The 17,550-nt window shown below is 38.5% G+C and overlaps 1 protein-coding gene across 3 annotated transcripts in view; it reads left to right on the top strand.

Annotated features, from left to right (window-relative positions):
- NFATC3 (nuclear factor of activated T cells 3) overlaps positions 1–17,550 on the top strand; it is a 97,610-nt gene that overhangs the window by 74,148 nt on the left and 5,912 nt on the right. The window contains exon 10 of one of the 3 annotated variants that reach the window (XM_070397900.1): positions 9,839–9,942. The exons of 1 other annotated variant lie outside the window; for it this stretch is intronic. In XM_070397900.1, coding sequence (XP_070254001.1) covers positions 9,839–9,939 — 101 coding nt within the window. In that variant the 3' untranslated portion in view covers positions 9,940–9,942. Of the gene's footprint in view, positions 1–9,812; positions 9,947–17,550 lie in introns of those variants that run through there. One more of the 3 variants, XM_070397902.1, reaches the window with a different exon arrangement.

The raw sequence follows: 17,550 nt of genomic DNA, 5'->3' as shown, positions 1-17,550 counted from the left end.
CTAGGTCACCTTGGTTTATTGGATGTATAATTTTTACAAATTTCATTTTTGATACTTAACTTGAACTCCCAAATGAATTTTCAATATTTGCCGACTGACTCATTGATTCTATTATTTGGATTTGCCTTTGAAGGTAAAATTCTAGATGCTTAGAAAATCCTATAGTTATGCAAAGTTTTAATATAAATTCATTTTAAAAACAATTTATCTCATAGGTCTTGAACTCCATAGTATTTGAATGTCTCTTTTCTGGCTACCTTTGAAAGTAAGCCATTAAACATTCCAAAAAGGATTTGCACTGTTAATGTCAGAAGTGTCGAAACCTGTAGAGAATTTTCATAAGAATATATTTGAGCCAAACTGATGATATATACCAGGGAGCAAGATCTCAAATGCTCCTAAGGATAACAATTTTGCAGCAGCTTTTATGCATTTGAAATTAAGGAGGAGAGTACATGTAGCAAGATTGGCAAAAGCAAAGTAGAGATTGGATTACAGGTTAACAAAATGATATGCTCTGTTGAGGGTTAATACCCCCTTCCAGGGGTGTGACTTATGGTGTTTCAAAGGTATGTTTACCTAGATGTACAAGAACAATGAATAAGGCTGGCTTAAAACCTTTCCCTTTTTCTAAAGAGTTTTAGGCCTGGTGTGTGACTACCCACCATGACCTGCCTAGTTAGGAATTTATGATCAGATCACCCAGTGAAGTTACTTTCCATAGAACCCGCTTTTCTTTTCCTCCACAGCACTTAAAGTGAACTTCCCAATTAATCTGAGCTCTTTTTATTTTAACTTTTCTACATTGTGTTAAGTACAAAGCAATTCCTACTCTACAACCAGAGGAAACAAGTAATTTTTAAAAATTTTTGTGCTATACTACATAAATATACTTATCTAATCCTCATAACACCTGTTAATCCTGTTTCTGTTTTATGGTGTTTACCCCCCCCCCCTTTTTTTTTATCAAGTTAACGATTAAAACACAACATATTCTTTTTATTGAAGTTTTTAAGTAGGATGGAGTTTGTTAGGAATCATTCAAGTATTACTTGACTGTTAGTTTTAGAAATGTGGACATTATCACCTTAATTTTTTATTGTAAATTCAGTGAGATTTAACAGAGAAGATACTAGTGCACCTCAGCTCAGAAATTCGAGACTTATATAGGTGGAAATACCCTAATACAGCTCCCTCATTTTATAAAGATCTGAGTTTTATAGAGTCTTAAGTATGCATCCAGGGTAAAACACTGAGTTAATAGTGTAAAGACTAATACCCAAGTCTCTTGACTCCTAATTCAGTACCCTAGGAGTTTTTCCAATATCTGCAATCATGTTTCTCATCAACCTGCAGGTTGAAACTGCAGGGGTAGAGCAAGTAGAATAGATTAAAGAGGTGCCATTTTCTCTGTAGGGCCTGGGTTTGTGAGAGGAGTCAAGGCAATATTAAGGTTATTAGATTCTCAGTATAAATAATGTTTTATTTATTTGTTTGTTTTAAAGACTTTATTGATTTTTAGAGAAAGGGGAAAGGAGAGGGAGAGAGAGAAACATCAATGTGAGAGTGAAACATTGATCAGCTGCCTCCTGCACGCCCCTTACCAATGAGTCCACAACCTTTCGATACACGGAATGTTGCCCAACCAACTGAGCCACACTGACGAGGGCATAAATGAAGTTTTTAAGTCTCTACTCCATACTTCTCTTTCACACCAGAGTTCACCCTAGTGATAATATACTCCTGTGTGTCTCTTCCTCGCCAACTTCTTTGGAACATCTCAGGGCCTTTTGAGTTTAAGCTGCCCTTGTTTTATGTGGGCTCTGATGCCTCTGGATTACTGTAGAACAAATCTTCTTCTCCTTATAATAGTCTTTCACATGTGTGAAATCTTGATTTCTTTTCTAGTCTTAAAAACACTCCAGCAGCTGCACCCTTCTTTCACCCTCATCAACATGGTAGTTTCCCTCTACTTGAACCCTGTGTTTAGTTCCTTTTCATAGTGCAGTATCTGAAAGGGAATACACTCTTGCCAGCTCAGAGGATTGGGACTGTCACCTTCCTTGTGCAGAAGATTTTATCAATATGGCCTGAGGTCTGGGGATTTTCTTAGCTCTGTCTTGCTGTTGGTTTAGTGAGTCATAAGTTTGGCTAAATCACATCCTTTCTCTCCCTCCTGCCTTCCCCTCATGTCTTTTTGTATATGTTGCTCTTGGAATCCATGATTAAACTTTACAATTATCCTTGTTCAGTTTCACTGAGGTGATTTCGGTCCCTCCTAATCAGCCTTTCAAGCTCAGAAGAGTCCCAGAAGCATTTCTCTGTTTCAGAGTAGGGTGGCTCCCTCCTTAGCGGGGATTTCTCAACGTAATAACAACAGCAGAATACTGACCTTTGCCAAGCCATGTTCACTTTCAAGTAGTCTACTTGTAAGGCTGTAATATCTACTTTTTCAATCAATGAGGGCATTATACAAAACTATTTTTGCTTTTTTTTCTTTGCTAGCTAGAGTAGCATTGCCCCTAGTTGAAAAATGTGTTCTATATGTATAAAATTATCAATAAGTTCTTACTCATATGTTAGTTTATATGCCTAGAGCTGTAATTTTTCCTAAACATTTATGTGCTTTATAGTGTGTATGTCCCCATTTTGGGGTCAAATGATAAATATCAAAACAGTACAGAAATAGAGAAATTGTCACAGTTGTATTTTTTAGCATTTTAATTAAGATTATAGTATTAAGACAGACCTTTAAATACAGGCCTGGTTAATTTATGATTGAGCTGAGTCCAGTTACAACTTTCCATTAGAGCCCCTCAGTTCCCACTTGTTTTCCTTTGTTCACAAACTAATAGAGCCGCAGCTGCAGCTCTTCAGCAAAGAGGGTACATGTTAAATATAGCCTGACCTGCTGCTGTGGTGAAAACTGACACTGCCACTTGCAGGCTCTGTGCAATAACACACTGATCCTGAATGTAGGGCAATTGCTAATTTGACTGTAAACAGGGACTCTAGATGTGACCTCAGCTGTTGCAGTTCTGTATATAGGTGACAAGAAGAGCCTGCTTTCAAGTAGCAAGGGCATGTTAAACACAAGATTCAGGTGGTTATCTGTGGGGGAGGGGGGAGAGCAGGAGGCTGGTATGGAAGAGCAGAGAAGTAACTATTATCAACGATCTCTTTCACATGTTGGATAATCATTTCACTGGTATTTATTGTATTTAAATAAAAGAAATTCATGCATAGTCAATGGTAAGAGTATGTCACAAATGAGGTATTATAATGGGGGGGGCGGGGGGACAAATGAGGTATTATAATTAGTCAGTTAGGGGCCCTGGACTGAAGGGAAGTAGATAATACTGAACTTTCTCCTTTTTAAAAAAAATATATATTTCTATTGATTTTAGAGAGCAGAATGGAGAGGGAGAGTGAGGTAGAAACATCGGTGAGAGAGAAACATCATCAATCAGCTCCCTCCTACACGCCTCTTACTGGGGATCTAGCCCATAACCCGGGCATGTGCCCTGACTAGGAATTGAACCATGACCTCCTGGATCGTGGGCCAATGCTCACCCATGGAGCCACACCGGCTGGGTCTGAACTTTCTCCTTTAAATGGGACTCTGGGTAACTCATGAATCCTCTTCCTGGGAAACATGCATGTACCGTCTATCCTCAAACATATTTATGGTAAATAATTCCAGAGGCAGAAAGGTGCCTTAAGTACTGTTCATGTAGGTTTTGAATCATGTCCATGCAGAATGGACCGTTATGGGAATTCAAGACCTTAGACATGAACATTCTTGGACATATATAATAAGAAAATTTAATTTTCAGACTCACTGCTGGGAAAAATCCAAGAGAGCCTCCCACTAAATAACCAGCATATCAAAAGTCTTCAAAATAAGTTCACTTCAAAAGTATATTTAAAAATAATTAATGAATGATGGTTTCTCTTTCTTGATAATAAAACACATTTTTGTGCACTGTGCTAGGTACTTTGCTAGTCGTTAGTTTTTTTTTCTGCTATCTGTGAAAAGTGAATTTATTAGCTTTATTTTTAGAGATGCAGCTCAGAGAGCTGAAGCACTTTCTGGTATTATATGGCGACAAACACAGGGACTGGCATTTGAATCCAGGTCTGTCTGAAATTTAGATTGTCTCACATGTGTTTAGTGGTTTATGAAGTAGATATAATTGATTATATCATCCTACCTCTGTAAACACAATAAACATTTTTATGTTTGTCGGCCACGTGTAAGATACAAAGCCAGTGTCTAAAGATGTATCCTATTTTAAAATTCATATCCTGTTTTGAGTCCTTTTGAAAATGTACCATTCACAGGGAAAAAAATATTTTAAATGAGAAATAATTTTAGGCCACAGTTCAGCTTTTGTAGTTTGGTTGCAATTCTCTGACTATGCATTACAAGGTTATATTTTGCCAGTGATTGTAGCTTTTGATAAAACTTAGGTAAATATATTTAAATAAATCTTATCTGAAGATATCTTACTTTTACATTTCTAAAGCCAACCGTTAGCCTGTCTATCTGGACAGGAGAAAACATGGGAAACTCTTTAATTCTGATGGAAGATAGGAAAGGATTGAGAGTGATTTTTACAGGCATTCTAGCTGTACATCTACAAGAATAAGGAACAAATTAAGTCCCTTATAATCATCTTGTGTATTTAAAGATCTGTAGGCGATTTTTATGTAGAATGGGAGTTTTTAAATTTTATTTTATTGGGGATTTTAAAAAGTCATGAATTCATATGTTAAAAATACTAAAGGTATAACAAAATATATATAGTGAAAAGTCTCTCTCCTAGGTACCCAGTTGTCCTCTATATGGGCAATTGGAGTTACCAGTTTCGTGACTGTCACTCCAGAGCTCTTTTATGTATTTATAGCAATTGTTTATTTTTTCCGTATGTTTACTAGCATACTACGTATATACACACTATTATGTATTTTGCTTTCTCTATATATTGAATCTTGGAAATATTTTTGTACTGTAACATGAAAGAACTTCCTTTAAAGATTTAACAAGAATACATCCTAAATGGGTGTGAGTGGTATATCATTGTGGTTTTGATTTGCATTGCCTTAATGACTATGTTGGCACCCTTACATGAGGTTATTGGTCAGTAAGTATATCTTCTCTGAAGAAATGTTTAGTCAAATCTTTTGCCCGTTTTTTGATTGAGTTGTATTTGTTATTTATTTAGTTAGTTTACTCCAAGGATATTTTTCCAGTGATTTTTAGAGAGTGGAAGAGAGAGGGAAAGACAGAGAGAAATATCTATGTGAGAGAAACACATTGATTGATTGCCTCCTGCTTGCACCCCGACCAGGGCCTGGGCTGGGGAGGAGCCTGTACCTGAGATACATGTCCTGGACCGGAATCCAACCTGGGACCCTTCCGTCTGCAGGCCGATGCTCTATTCACTGAGCCAAATCAGCTAGGGCTAGCAATGTGTCATTTTCAGTGTACAAATGTTTTACCTCCTTGGTTAATTCCTTTTATTCTTTCTGATGCTATTGGAATTGGAATTGATTTTTAAATTTCTTTTTTTGGATTATTCATTGAATGACTATAGAATACAACTGAATTTTGTGTGTTAATTTTAGCTTATAATTGTTGGCTTAATTTATTAGTGCTAATATTTTTGTATGTGGATTCTTTGGAGCTTTCTATGTATAATATCATGTCATTTGTGAATAGAGATCATTTTACCTCTTTCTCATTTGGATGCCTTTTATTTCTTTAACCTAATTGCTCTGGCTAGAACTTCCAATACTATGTTGAATAGAAGTGGCAAAAGTGGATATCTTTGTCATGTCTTTTATCTTAAGGCAAAAGGTTTCAGACTTTCACAATTGAGTATAATGTTGTCTGAGAGTTTTTCATATATGGCCTTATCATTTTGAGGAAATTCCCTTTTGTTCCTAATTTGTGGGGTGATTTTTTTTTTGTTAAAGGACTTTGAAATTTGTCAGGTGCTTCTGTATCAATTGAGATGAACATGTGTTTTTTTTACCTTCCATCCTAGTAATTCATTTCGATATTTTTTTAAAATATATTTTATTGATTTTTTACAGAGAGGAAGGGAGAGGTATAGAGAGTTAGAAACATTGATGAAAGAGAAACATCGATCAGCTGCCTCCTGCACACCCCACTGGGGATGTGCCCGCAACCAAGGTACATGCCCTTGACCAGAATCGAACCCGGGACCCTTGAGTCCGCAGGCCAACGCTCCATCCACTGAGCCAAACCGGTTAGGGCGATATTTTTTTATTGATTTTTTTTTTTTTTTTTTTTTTTAGAAAGAGAGGAAGGAAGAAAGAGAAAAACATTGATGAGAGAGAAACATAGATTGGCTGCCTCCTGCACGCCCCCTACAGGGGATTGAGTCCACAACTTGGTCATGTGCCCTGACTGGGAATCAAACTGGCAACCTTTTGGTGCACAGGAAGATGCCCAACCAGCTGAGTCACACTGGCCAGGGCAGTAATTGATTTTCATTTGATGAACCATCCTTGCATTTTGGAAATAAATCTCACTTGGTAATGATGTATAATTACTTTAATATGCGGCAGGATTCAGTTTGCTACTATTTTGTAGCAAAATTCATAGGGGATTTTTCTTAAAGTGTTTTTGTCTGGCTTTGATATCAGGGCATTTGCTGGCCTTAGAATGAGTTAAGGAAGTATTCCTTCCTCTTTAATCTTTTGGGAGAATTTAAGATGGATTAGTGTTAATTCTTCTTTAGATGTTTAGTCAAAGTTTTTGTGATAGGAAATAACGAATTAGATAGTTTTTCGAGCTGTCAGTAGTGGTTCAAGGAACTAGAAAGATGTCTCAAGGACTGCAAGTTTCCATAAGCACAATCTGAAATGACTATTGCTTTAGCCAACTCACAAAAGCCCTCAGTATCTTTTGGCCTCTTAGCTTTCTTCCTGGGTTTCTTTCTTTTAATTTATGTGCCATTTTACTTGGAATCAGTGTTCTATAACAGCTTCAAGTCTGTTTTAGAGGATTCAGTTGTGGAGATTGGGCACTGTCAGAAAGGAGACTTGATAATAAAAATCCTTTGTACATACTGGAATCTTTAAATCACTCCTGAAGACTAGGTGAGTGAACTCAAATTCAGTATTAAAAAAGCTTAAGGCAGAAAAATTTTCCCTAAGCACCACAGATTTCTGGTTTTTTTGTGGGGTTTTTTTACCCCTTTAGTGAGGCTGCATTTTGCACAGAATGGCTCCTCCTTTGTTTTCCCTTCTTTATCTACTTCAGACAAGGGTATTAATTACTGTTTTCATCTTCTCTTCCAAGATGAAAAAAGCATTCTAGAATTCATAGTTAGGTCCTTTTGTTTGAAGTTGTACTGCAAAGGAGGAGGCTTTGCCTCATTTCACTTTGGATTCTAACTGGGCATTTATTGTGTCAGCCACTATCCAGACAAAACTGACCAATAGTGACTCTTCTTGTGTATAATGATTTTCAAACATTTATCACAGCTTCCCATGATAAGAAGCTTTATAGCATGACATAGTATATAACAAAAACATATACAAATAACATAAAAGACTCAAAAAACAATTATTTTTAAAAAAATATATTTTTATTGATTTCAAAGAGGAAGGGAGAGAGAGAGAGAGAGAGAGAGAGAGAGAGAGAAAGAGACAGAGACATCAATGATGGGAGAAAATCATTGATTGGCTGCCTCCTGCACACCCCCTGCTGAGGATCAAGCCCGCAACCCAGGCATGTGCCCTTGACTGGAATCGAACCTGGGACCATTCAGTCCGCAAGCCAGCACTCTATCTACTGAGCCAAACCAGCTAGGGCTCAAAAACCAATTCTTAATCGTTATTTTTACAAAATGCAGACTGCTATCTTCTACTTTGTTCTCTTTTTAAAATACTGATTTTAGTTTGCTGAATGGATTTCATAACCTGCTAATGCAGTGGTTCTCAACCTGTGGGTCGCAACCCTTTTGGTGGTCGAACGACCCTTTCACAGGGCTCGCCTAAGACCATCCTGCATATCAGATATTTACATTACGATTCATAACAGTAGCAACATTACAATTATGAAGTAGCAACGAAAATAATTTTATGATTGGGTCACAACATGAGGAACTGTATTTAAAGGGCCAGAAGAGCCGAAACCGGTTTGGCTCAGTGGATGGAGTGTAGGCCTGCGGACTGAAGGGTCCCAGGTTCGATTCCGGTCAAGGGCATGTACCTGGGTTGCAGGCACATCCCCAGTAGGAGATGTGCAGGAGGCAGCTGATCGATGTTTCTCTCTCATCGATGTTTCTAACTCTCTATCTCTCTCCCTTCCTCTCTGTAAAAAATCAATAAAATATATTTTTAAAAAATAAATAAATAAATAAAAAATAAAGGGCCAGAAGGTTGAGAACCACTGCGCTAACGGATGTGAACTTTAGTTTAAAAATATTCCTCTGTGACCACCCCACCCCCCAACTTTTCCTGTGCATATAGTTTTTCTGAGCTCCTACCCTTAGGCATTTTTTTAAAATCCTCACCCGAGGATATTTTTCCATTGAATTTTAGAGAGGGGAGGGGAGGGAGGGACGGAAGGGAGAAAGAGAAACATGATGTGACAGAAACATCTCGATTGGTTGCCTCTGCCTGCTCCCCAACCAGGGCTAGAGATGGGACCTGCAACCCAGGTACATGCCCTTAAGCGGAATCGAACCCTCGACCCTTGGGTGTGCAGGCCGACGTTCTAACCACTGAGCACACCAGCCAGGGCTACCCTTAGACATTTTTAAAAATACGTTTTTATTGATTTTTAGATAAGGATAGAAAGAAACATCGATGAGATGAGAGAGAAACATCAGTCGGCTACCTCCTGCATGTCCCCCACTGAGGATTGAGTCTGCAACCTGGGCATGTGCCCTGACCATGAATCAAACTGGTGACCTTCTTGTTCCTGGGTCCACGTTCAAACACTGAGCCACACTGGCCAGGCCACCCATAGATATTTTGATTCTGTGGTCTGAAGTAGAGCCCAAGAATTTAGATTTTTATTAAGTGCCCAGGTAATTCTGATGTAGCCGTAGATGAGTATTTGGAAACTACAAATAGAGCTAATCTAATAAAAACTAGTTTATTTAAAACTAAATCTATCTCTTAAATCACTGAAAACCATCATTATAACTTTTCAAATTGTTGCACTTTTATGTATTTATTTATTTTTATTGATTGATTTGAGAGAGAGAAACATCGAATTGTTGTTCCACTCATTTATGCATTCATTGGTTGATTCTTGTATGTGCCCTCAACCTGGAATCAACCTTAGCACATCAGGATGATGCTCTAACAAACTGAGCTACTGGCCAGAGCTTGCACTTTTTTTTTTTTTAATATATTTTATTGATTTTTTTTACAGAGAGGAAGGGAGAGGGATAGAGAGTTAGAAACATTGATGAGAGAGAAACATTGATCAGCTGCCTCCTGCACACTCCCTTCTGGGGATGTGCCCGCAACCAAGGTACATGCCCTTGACTGGAATCGAACCTGGGACCCTTCAGTCCACAGGCCGACGCTCTATCCACTGAGCCAAACCAGCTAGGGCTACACTTTTAATTTTAGAAAATAAACCAGTTATTACCTCCTAAAGTTTCTGGACTCCAATATTCGTATTATTTTGTAAAATGTGGGGAGTCATTTTGTGCAGTAATTGACAGATAAAGGACAATTAAATTCCTCTTGCTTATAGAAAAAAAGCAGCCTGGGCATGTAGTAGATTAAGTTACCCTCTGGTTTGTTCCATTCAGTAGTGATATTGTCTTCTTTGACACAGAGCAGTTTATATCTGACTTGGAACACCAGCCATCAGGTTCAGCAGAGAAATGGCCTAACCACAATGAGCTCTCATGTCCAGTTCCTTTCTGGAGAATCTAGAGGGTGAGTGTTGTTTGAAATGTGTCATTGTTTTTGTGCCCAAGTCTGGTATTTGCATGCTGTGGCTGGATTTGCATGTGTTACAAAGGAGGGGGTATATGTGGGCACCTTCTTGATAGGCCCACTCATTATCTTTGGCACTATAAGACTCTTTAAATCTCACCATACTCTGGCTCTCACACTTATGCTTATAATTTTAGTCTGGATTTAAATAAAAGGCAAGTGTTTAATTGGATCTATTAAACCAAAGCAGAAAGAGAGGCCCATCTACATGAATTCAGTGGTTGGGTACTGAGTAAATTGGATTGCTAATCAGGTGTGTAAGCCTACTCATTTCTGGTCAAGTATTCTTTTTTGATGGGCAGCACGATGGAACGGAAATAAAGCAGGAAATTATATATACCAGAGGCAACCTGGATCGCCTGCCCTATAGGCCATGTTTCACTCCTGGTAGTTCATTTTGGGCTCCATTTGGAAGGATTTCACAGAAATGGAATCAGTGTTTGTGAGGCAGGGGCCTAGGCAATTTAGATTTGGAAAGGGGCTTAGAAATCATGTTCACTACCCCAAATCTTTATATTTAGGATACCAAACAGGGCACCAAAACCTTGACTTCTAGAAGCAGGGCATACCGTGGTCTCACACCATTCTTGTCTCTAATTATGAAAGGAATAAAAGTGGCAACTAAATTCCTGCATATCTGTAAAACCAGAAGAGTTATAAACCGGAAGGATTTAAGTTAATTTCCTCATCTTATGGTTCAGAAAATCAGTTGAAAAAAGATTAATTGCCCTAGTTACATCACAGCTGAACCAAGATTAAAACTTATTTTTTCCAGTGTTTACCCCATTGCTCTTCCTGTGTGTGAAGCAATGATCTTGGTTAAGTGTTTATGTGGGGTAAAGAGATTAATGAGTGACTAAGGCATGAACAGGAGGTAAGAACATAGAAACAGCAGGCAGTATAGATAACTCCTTTAAGATATTAAGTAGTGAAAGGAAAAAATTAGATATAGAGGGTAATGTGGAGTCTAGGGTTTTTGTTTGCTTTCTTACTTGTTTGAAGTAGGCTTACCCATATTTAAGCAACGATGAGAAGGATCCAGGAGGGGAGGTGGGTAGATTGATTAAAGAAATGGAAGAGTAAAGAAAATTGATGGAGCAAGGTGTTGAAAGAAACATATGGGATCCATAACACAGATGGTAAAATGAGTCATGTGGATTTAGGATTTATGGCTCTGGAACGCAGGTTTGGCCCCTAGAGGTAATAAATGTGGGAGTCAACAGTATATAGAAATGGACAAGACTATACAGAGAAAATATACAACGTGAAAAAAGAGAGAAATAACAGAATCTTCTGTTAATCCTAAAATTCTAATCTCATATCTTAACCCAAATTAGAAAGTTTTAGAGGTTTTTTCGTATTCCAGTTTTTGCTGATACAAAAGGGTACATGCTCATACTTGAATATACTTTCAGGTACCTGTGTACTGTTTACTCACCTGGAGATTAACCTTTCCTAGAGGAAAGATCTGAAAGACACTGAGTATAGCAACACACACATACGTTTCTTAAAAAGAAAGGACCCTTAATAACAGGACTAATCACCCCCTCAGTCAGTTACGGTGGGGAAAAGTGTCATAATTTTTCTTTACTAATATTAAAGCTAATATTAAAAGTAAAGGATATCTTCAATCATTGTGCATAATATTTTCAGTCTGTTCTGTGGTTAGAGGCTGACTAGGGTTCAGGGTAAAATTTAACTATTAAAAAGCTGGCATGATAAAATTCAAACTGGTTATTTTGGTTCTTGCTTAAAATACATAAATATTCTTTCTGTGTTACCCTTTTGGTGGTGAGTTTTATTTTCATCAATTATATAACCTAGGGCCTGGCCAGTGTTGTACAGTGGTTGAACACTGACCTATGAACCAAGAGGTCACGGTTCAACTCCTGTTTTGGGCTCAATCCCCAATAGGGTGCGTGCAGGAGGTAAACTGATCAATGAAATCATTGATGTTTCTGTCTCCATATCCTTCTCCCTTCCTCTCTGAAATCAGTAAATGTGTGTATGTGTGTGTGTGTGTGTGTGTATTTTTAAAGCTGGCTTTAAAAAATAATAATAATATAGGCTAGGCCCTGGCTGGTGTGGCTCAGTTGGTTGGAGCACTGTCTAGTACACCAAAATGTGGCCGGTTCAATCCCTGGTTGGGGCATATTTGGGAGGCAACTGATCGGTGTTTCTCTTTCTCTCTCTCTCCCTCTCCTTCTCCCTCTCCTTCTCCCTCTCCCTTTCTCTCTCCCTCTCCTTTCTCTCTCTAAAATCAGTGCAAAACATATCCTAGGGTAAAGATTAAATAATAATATAAGCTAGGTTACTGTAATGGAATTCCCAAAATACAGTGACTGAACCACGTTGGAGGTCTCTTCGCACCTCATGGTAATTCAGAGATCGGGATTCCTTTCATTTCTTAGGTATTGTCAGAAGTAGCGTCATCACTTTGGGTTTTAGCTCAAAGTAAGGGGTGGGGAAGGAGAGGCTATCAAGCAAGTGATGAGAAAGATGCACACATCACTTTCACTTACATTTCATTGGAGAAAACAAATCACATGGCCATACTTAGCTATAAAGGGAAAACTGGGAAAGGAGTCTGTAGCTGAGTGGCCATGCGACTAGGTAAACTCAGTTACCACAGAAGAATGAACTAGGACAGTTAACAGTTACCTTCTAAATTTTCAGGAACTTTTTTCTGTCTTTAGCTTGTGAAGGCAAATTCATCAGATTTTGATAAATGGAAATTAATTCTTCAGCTCATGCCATAAATAGTGAATTAAGTATTTCATGTATTTAGATGGTGTTCTTTTGTTTTTGTTTTATATATTAAAAATTTTTTTTTATTGATTTCAGAGAGACGGAGAAGGAAAGAGAGAGAAAAAAAAACATCAATGATGGGAGAGAATCATTGTTCAGCTGCCTCCTGCATGCCCCTTACTGGGGCAAACCGGGCATGTGCCCTTGATTGGAATTGAACTTGGAACCCTTGAGTCTGCAAGCCAATGCTCTGTCCACTGAGCCAAACTGGCTAGGGCTAGATAGTGTTTTTATAACTTATCAAATAATTTAAAAGTAAATCTTAGCAAAACTGTGCTATAGAGTAGTAAACCAAAAGTAATACTAGATTTTTCACCCATTTAAAATTATTTCTATCCCTTTACTTCCAAATTTTTCATTTCTCCAAGTGAAATTCAAAAAATTATTGCACCTACATATAGCCTTCATTTTATAAAATATAATGTCTCCATAAAATTGTTTACCAGAGAATGAATATACCTTTAATCTTACGGTGTAGGGAAGGAAAGAAAAGATAAATTTACCAAACTTTGTATGTTCATTGCAGCTTCAAGATGAAATATATAAAATGGAGTCTAAATATATCGAAAAATCCTTTACAAAAATGTTCAAGATGCTCAGTTGTTAGCTATAAAGACCTTTGGACTTTTCTGTATATGACAAAGCATCTGCCTGGGTTTCCCTGCTCCTCTCCACCTGGTGGGGAGACTTCATACCATTCCACACTTGTCAGCTCTAACTCTAAATCCTTCAGCATTGGAAATAGTTCTAATAAGAGGTCTGATGTTACTGAAATACCTCATTCTTGTGTGTAGAAATAGCTGTTCAGTGGACTGCTTATTTCTTGGATAAAAAAAGGTGTTTTTTCCTACAGCACATATTGTTGATGGCTCTACTTCTGTTGTGGTGGCACAAGCAATCCAGGTGTTGGGGTAGTAGGAGTTGAGGATGGGGGTTGCCACAAGTGGGCCAAATGCTATGACCTACATAACCTCTTAGTATGGCTGTTGAGGGTTGTTGACTCTTGTTTTAGGCTTTTAATTCACTCTACTCTTTAAAGCAGGAAATGATAAAATTTAGTAGGGGCATAAATAACTCTTTATGTTCTTACTAGAGGCCTGGTGCACAAAATTCATGTACTGGGGGGGGGGGCGGTCCCTCAGCCTGGCCTGTGCCTTCTCGCAGTCTGGGAGCCCTTAGGGGATGTCCGACTAGTGGCTTAGGGGAGTGGGCCTAAGCCAGCAGTCAGACATCCTTAGTGCTGCCGCAGAGACAGGAGAGACTCCCAAGACCACCGCTGCGCTCACCGGCCATGAGCCTGGCTTCTGGCTAAGCAGCACTCCCCCTGTGGGAGCACACTGACCACCAGGGGGCAGCTCCTACATTGAGCGTCTGTCCCCTGGTGGTCAGTGTGCGTTATAATGACTGGTTGTTCCACCGTTTGGTTGATTTGCATATTAAGCTTTTATTATATAGGATCTTAAATTGGTAAAAAAATAAATAAGCAAATAAAGCCACCTCACATACTTTGTAGACTAGAGTTTAAGTAGATCAATAAATTCATACACAAATACATTCAAAAGGAAGTGAAAAATGAAATTGCAAACAGTATTTTTAAGAAATAACTTACATATTGAATTTATCAAGACTCATAATGATTTACAGTATGAATTACATAATAGATTTGTTTACCAATAATAATTTGGACTTGCTTAAGTTGAAATTCAAATTTTGGTCAGTCACATTAGAAAGATGTCTCAGGCCCTAACCAGTTTGGCTCAGTGAATACAGTGTTGGCCCATGAACTGAAAGGTCCCTGGTTCGATTCTGGTCGAGGGCACAGACCTTGGTTGCAGGCTCAATTGCTGGCCTTGGTCGGTGAGCATGTGTGGAGGCAGCCAATACATGTGTCTCTCTCACATCCATGTTTCTCTCTCTGTGTGTCTCTCCCTCTCCCTTTCACTTTCTCTAAAAATCAATGGAAAAATATCCTCTAATGAGGATTAATAAAAAAAAAGAAGAAGAAGAAAGATATCTTAGGAAGCTTGAGATGGTAACCTGAGCATAACCCAGAGCTCCCAGCCTAAAGAAGTGAGGGGCGAAGGAGAGCAGTAGACTTATATACCACACTGAGCTTGAGTTACTGCTAGAGGACAGTAAAGGACTGCTTTGTTACAGTTCTGACCCCCTGTCCTAAAATTCATATTCAGTATTTACCTGTAATGAGCATAATTTTTGTTTTGTTTTTTTTCAAGTCTCTGGATTATATTAAAGATTAAATTGGCAAGTAATTTTATTCAGCACTTTATGTAAGTGGTACATAATGATTCAGTGGAGAACAAAGATAGACAAGGTAGGTCCCTGCCCTATAGGAACTTAAATCTACTAGTTATTATATATGAATACTAGAGGCCTGTTGCACAAAAAGATTAGTGCAATAGGCCTTCCCTTCCCCTGGCTGCCGGCACTGGTTTTCCTCCGGCACCCAGGACCCAGGCCTTTGTTCCGGCTGGAGCCACCTTCAAGCCTTCGCTGCTCCAGCCGGAGCCACCTTCAGTCTTCGCTCCACCATTTCGCGCCTACGTATGCAAATTAACCGCCATCTTTGTTGGCGGTTAATTTGCATATCTCGCTGATTAGCCAGTGGGAGGCATAGTGAAGGTATGGTCAATTACCATGTTTGTCTATTATTAGATAGGATTAATATCAATATTAATATGTATTAAGTATATCTAAGTATAGTTGGCTTGAGTGCTTTCTTTGTGGAAAATCTTGGCTTTATTGTAGTCTTAAAATCCTAACCTGTCAAGAACTTTCCAGGTGCCTTCAACTAAGTGAGGTTAGGCACACCAGACAAAAAACATTGTCCCATACACCTAAGGGTCACTGGTTCGATTTGGGGTCAGGGCATGTGCCCAGGCTCGATCCCCAGTAGGGGAGCGCGTGTAGGGTCAGCCCATCGATGTCTCTCTCACTCCCTCTTTACTCCTCTCTAAAAGCAATAAAAGCATATTAAAAAACAAAAAACCACAAAATGGCACAGCTTCAATCAGGCTTTTGCTTAAATGACACCACTTGGCTACTTCAGAAACGACAGGTTCATACTTATGATCAAAGTGTACTTGGTAATGGGTGGATATTGCTTGATAAAGACTCATCCTCAAGAAAATGAAGCATTGACTTCCTCATAAAAACACAGGAAAACTATACATCATGTGGTTTTTGGTAACGAGAAAGCACCATTTTTAATCCCTTTGCAGTTTTAAAACTTGAACAATGAGATAAGAATTGAAAAAGGTGTTTTGCGTGGCTGCCCGGATCATCTCTGAAATTACCATCTTTGGACTGTTAAGTGATAAGAAAAGGTGACTTGAATGTGACCTGGGTGGGTACTTGCTTCTGTGTTTGGCTCTTTGTCACTGCTGTGAGACCTGTCTAAAATAGACACTATCAAAATCAATATCAGATGTCATGTATTAGTCTCATTCACATTCACTGGTCCCCTTCCTACCCTAATGAATTTTCAGTGCACTCGCTCCAAATAACTTCGAAGTAATTGTATCAAATTAGGATCCATTTATTCAGTCATCAAAAATTAATGTTTTCTCAGTAATAAGGCTCTTGCCTTTCAGGAGCTCACAACCTATTTGAGAGACAAACCATAATGCCTACTGATAATTTAAAATGATGAGTAATGTTAGAGGCCATGCACAGAGATCATTGGCCATCCTTGTGCTCCTTCTTTGTGTGGTACTAGCCCGTAGATCCACACATAGAATCCACACTGAAAATGCGGTTCCTTTTCTTTTTAAAATATATTTTTATTGATTTCAGAGAGGAAGGGAGAGGGAGAGATAACATCAGCGATGAGACAGAATCATTGATCGGGCTGCCTCCTGCACTCCCCCTACTGGGGATTGAACCTGCAACCCGGGCATGTCCCCTTGACCAGAATCGAACTCTTCAGTCCGCAGGCTGATGCTCTATCCACTGAGCCAACCGGCTAGGGCTGAAAACAGTTTATTATGTAGTTTGAAATAACAGGGGTGCCAAGGACTGCTTTAGTCTATTTATGTCCCCTTTATATTCTCACTAAATACTATATGGGTAGCGTGTGTGTGTGTGTTTTAAATATCCATTACACTTAGGAGGAAACTGAAGAGAAGATGTCTTGTCATGCAAAACATCCTTGTAACTTTTCATTTACATGGAAACTTACATTCCATAGCTGCTAGTTATTTCTAACAGTCAGGAATAGGTTTAGATTAATTCCATCCTTTGCAAACCACCATGGATAGTCAATAAATCCTAGTCTAGAAAATTTACTTAAAAAGCATCCTCTCCCTCCCTCATAGGTCTGTACCAATACCTTCAAAAACTGGTCTCAATTAGTGATTACTAGCTTGCCAGCACTGATTAATCATCACTTTTGTAATTAGATTCCTTTAGCTTCTAGTTCCTACTTCTTTACTAGTCTACATTAAGTACTAACCACAATCAAACCAAATCTTCATCCTTCATTTCTTTGCCTTTCTGAGTGTTGCCATTTAAAAATTTGTCATTTACATAAAAATATACTTCTACACTTGAAAGAAATTTCATTAGTTTAACACCATAATTGTAAAAAGAAATGGAGTCTTAGATATGTGAAGTAACTAGTCCAAGGACACATGGAGTTAGTAGCAGAGCACGTATTCAAATCAAAGCTAATTTCTAGGCAACTCTTCTGCTTACATATGTGCTTCCTCAGGTCCGATCTTA

This window comes from Myotis yumanensis, unplaced genomic scaffold (genome assembly GCF_028538775.1).
Source record: "Myotis yumanensis isolate MYYU_CA2020_CCGP unplaced genomic scaffold, mMyoYum1.0.hap1 SCAF_18, whole genome shotgun sequence".
Classification (NCBI taxonomy): domain Eukaryota; kingdom Metazoa; phylum Chordata; class Mammalia; order Chiroptera; family Vespertilionidae; genus Myotis; species Myotis yumanensis.
The sequence above is the reverse complement of the archived record's forward strand: the minus strand, read 5'-3'. Positions and strand labels throughout refer to the sequence as shown.